Source organism: Corvus brachyrhynchos, unplaced genomic scaffold, assembly GCF_000691975.1.
Source record: "Corvus brachyrhynchos isolate BGI_N302 unplaced genomic scaffold, ASM69197v1 scaffold99, whole genome shotgun sequence".
Taxonomy (NCBI): Eukaryota; Metazoa; Chordata; class Aves; order Passeriformes; family Corvidae; genus Corvus; species Corvus brachyrhynchos.
Genome location: NW_008239778.1, coordinates 1,457,613 through 1,460,560, shown reverse-complemented (window position 1 = coordinate 1,460,560; position 2,948 = coordinate 1,457,613). Strand labels below are relative to the sequence as shown.

General features: G+C 45.8%; 1 protein-coding gene across 1 annotated transcript in view; it reads right to left on the bottom strand.

The window, feature by feature from the left end:
* Nucleotides 1–1,306: 1,306 nt before the first annotated feature.
* Nucleotides 1,307–2,948, bottom strand: part of UNC45B (unc-45 myosin chaperone B) — a 10,465-nt gene continuing 8,823 nt past the window's right edge. The window contains 2 exon segments of the mRNA XM_008640362.2: nt 1,307–2,108; nt 2,825–2,948. The exon segment at nt 2,825–2,948 is cut by the window's right edge and continues 29 nt beyond it. Coding sequence (XP_008638584.1) covers nt 1,842–2,108; nt 2,825–2,948 — 391 coding nt within the window. The 3' untranslated portion in view covers nt 1,307–1,841.

The window sequence follows — 2,948 nt, the reverse complement described above, 5'->3', positions numbered from 1 at the left end:
CCCAGCCCCGGTGCCCCGTGCCCGCTGCCCCTCACAGCGCTCCGCTCCCGCAGGCCCGGCCGCGCCAGGGCGGAGCCGCCCGCTTTGCCCCACCCCTCCGGTGGCAACAACCAATCACAGCGCCCGGCTCTTCCGGCAGGAGCCAATAGGAAAGCGCGTTAGAGGAGCTGGGGGCGGTGCGAGCGGTTCCCCCCCTGAGGGAGCCTGAGGTGGCCTGAGGGGGCGGCGGGGTCTCTGTTAGTGTAAAATGGGTGTTTTGTCCGTGTTTAGCTTAAAAATGCCAATAAATGGCTTTTGCGGAAGTTATTGCTCCACTCAACTTCAGCAACAGTCAGTTAGTAGAACCCAGTTGCTCCAAGGAGAAGCTTCTGTGGGAGAAGGAAAGCTTTGTCCTTTAATACGAATGGCATTTTGTCCTGGTGTCAGAGATGCTGGTTAGGTAAACCTGTTTAGAGTTAATGTAAAGTACTTTCGAAAGCCAGATTCAAAATCCCTAAAACTGAGTATCCAAAGATTGAGGGCTAGTAGATAACAAACCGTATTTTCCGCCAGGGAATGTGGTTCCCTTGGTTTGGAAGAACAGTCTGATATCCTCCTGCTGTGATTATAAAGCACCAGTGATTTCACTGAACGTGTTTACATTCATTGAACACAGCTGGAATCACCATTCAAATGAATTTGCCTTTAGGTCATCAAACCTATTAGGTTAAAATTTTCAATGTTTTCCAAACTCAGGACACTAGAGGCACTGTCCATTTTTTTTTTTCCTTTACATGCAAGAAAAGACTAGCTCCATGGTTCCTTTCATAACCCTTAACCTCAGCATTTCATCATGCTATGCCTATTGTAAGCATCACTGATATTTAGTATGACCAGAAATATTTTAATACGTTTGAATTAATATTTAAATCTTGACTGAGTAACATTATATTTATTACATGCTTAGGGACTTTCCCAGGGACTAAAGAAAGGGTCTGTGATTTCTTGTGCTGTCCACAGACTGCATTAAGAATCTGTGCTTGAATGAAAACATTTATGTAACGAAGTTTAATGTGATGACCCACTAGTGCAGTGCTTCTCATTCTGTTTCTTTTCATAAATGGGATATTTTCAACATTCCCTGTTGAGCCAAACACTGCGTGACACCTTTGTGGTGACTCTGCTGCATTTGGGAACACTGGATGGTTTGCAAGGAGTGAAAATTCAACCTGTGCTACCAATTACTCCATTTTTCCACGTGTGATGCAAGACTGCAAGTGAGACTTGCCTTAGATTCTCCGTTGGCTTAATAAAATCAGAACAGGAATTCCACATGGAACAAAGTAGGGAGTTTATTAAGAGTTTGTCCACCATCTTCACACTTTGGCACACAGCTTAAAATGAATGAACAAAAAAGCACACAGCTAAAATCCTATTTTCTGACTACAGAACAGAAGGCACTTAACCCTCCCTGTTCCACCACTGCTGGGAATTCCAGAAGTACCAGGAGCTGGAGGTGGATGCAGAACAGATTTCAGCCTTGTTGAGTGTCCTTCCAACAGCCTCCTGACACATCTCCAACACAACCAACTCTTTTACAGCTGGGCCTTGAAGCTTTCATGATTATCAGCAGAATGGGGGCAGAGAAAGGATTTTACACCATCTGGGAATTACTCAGGTGGACACAAATTTCCCAGGCAAATTCCCTCTTTTTCCTCACACAGCTTATGGATCCTCCAAAGTTGTCCCCAAACTATTCAGTGCCTTGACAATGGCACTAGATTCTCCTCATGGCTCTCACTTTTCCATATTTCTCTTTATTTTTTCCCCACACTCAGCCGTTGTTGGTGCTTTTCATTCCCTCACGCCTGAGAGAGAGGTTTGATCAGCTCATAATCCATGCACTTGCTGAGGCAATCACGTGCCACGCTAATGATGTGCTGCTTCTTGGGATGATCCTCCTGCTTCCCGACGTACGTCAGGATCTCCAGGAGCTCTGACTCCACCAGCTTCTTCGCCAGCTCTTTGTCAGCGCAGATTAAGTTGAAAGCAATGACCAGTCCTCGGTGCTGGACCTCCATGTTGTCATGCAAGCAGAGCCTCTGCAGGATTTCAAGCCACTGGGTGGTCTGGAAGGGGAAGAGAGATCGTTAGTACTGATCTGAAGAATATCTCAGCCAAGAATATGACTTTTGCTTCCTTCAGCAGAGGGAAGAGCAATACTCATGTCACTTATGGTTATTTCATTCTTTAACTAAGGAAACCTGACTCCAAACATTTGCACCCAATTGTTCTTACACTAAAGACAGAATCTTCCACGGCACTGGCACCACATGAAACATGTTTCATGTTTAGGCTGCTGCATAGTCCCTGTGAAAAGAATCTGACCAGATTATTGACACAGCTGAGATGACCAGGACACTCCCTCACCCCAGTCTTCCTGAGCTTCCCTTTTGGCTTGATTAATCATTTTTATCTTAACGAGCTCCAGTGTCCAATTATGTGTGCAACACAACAGGGTTTAGGAGTTCTCAATCACAGCTCTTCAGATACTCAGCCATGCAAGATCTGGGTTCTCAGAGCCTACAGATCTGTGCAGGGAAGGGAGATTCTTTGGGATCACTAGGTTATCGATCAAGCTCTTCTCATTTCAGGGTGAAACAGGGTTTGGATTTCAGGTTATTTATCAAAATGGACTAAGAGCATGCACACCCAGGTCCCAGCTTCTCCAGGTTCCTCACTATCAAACTAAATTGCATCTTCCTTTTGAGAGGCATTTTCACATCTGAGCCAGGACCCTTGCAGGGTACATCCACACTGCCCACAATCAGAGTTATGCTCTTACCACTTGCGTCATCTTCGAGCAGAGTTTCTTTTGTGCTGCTGTAAGCATGGCCAGGGCTCCTGCTGCTGCAACCTGGACTTTCTCATCATCCTCACCACACAGCAACACCACCAACTTCAGCCTG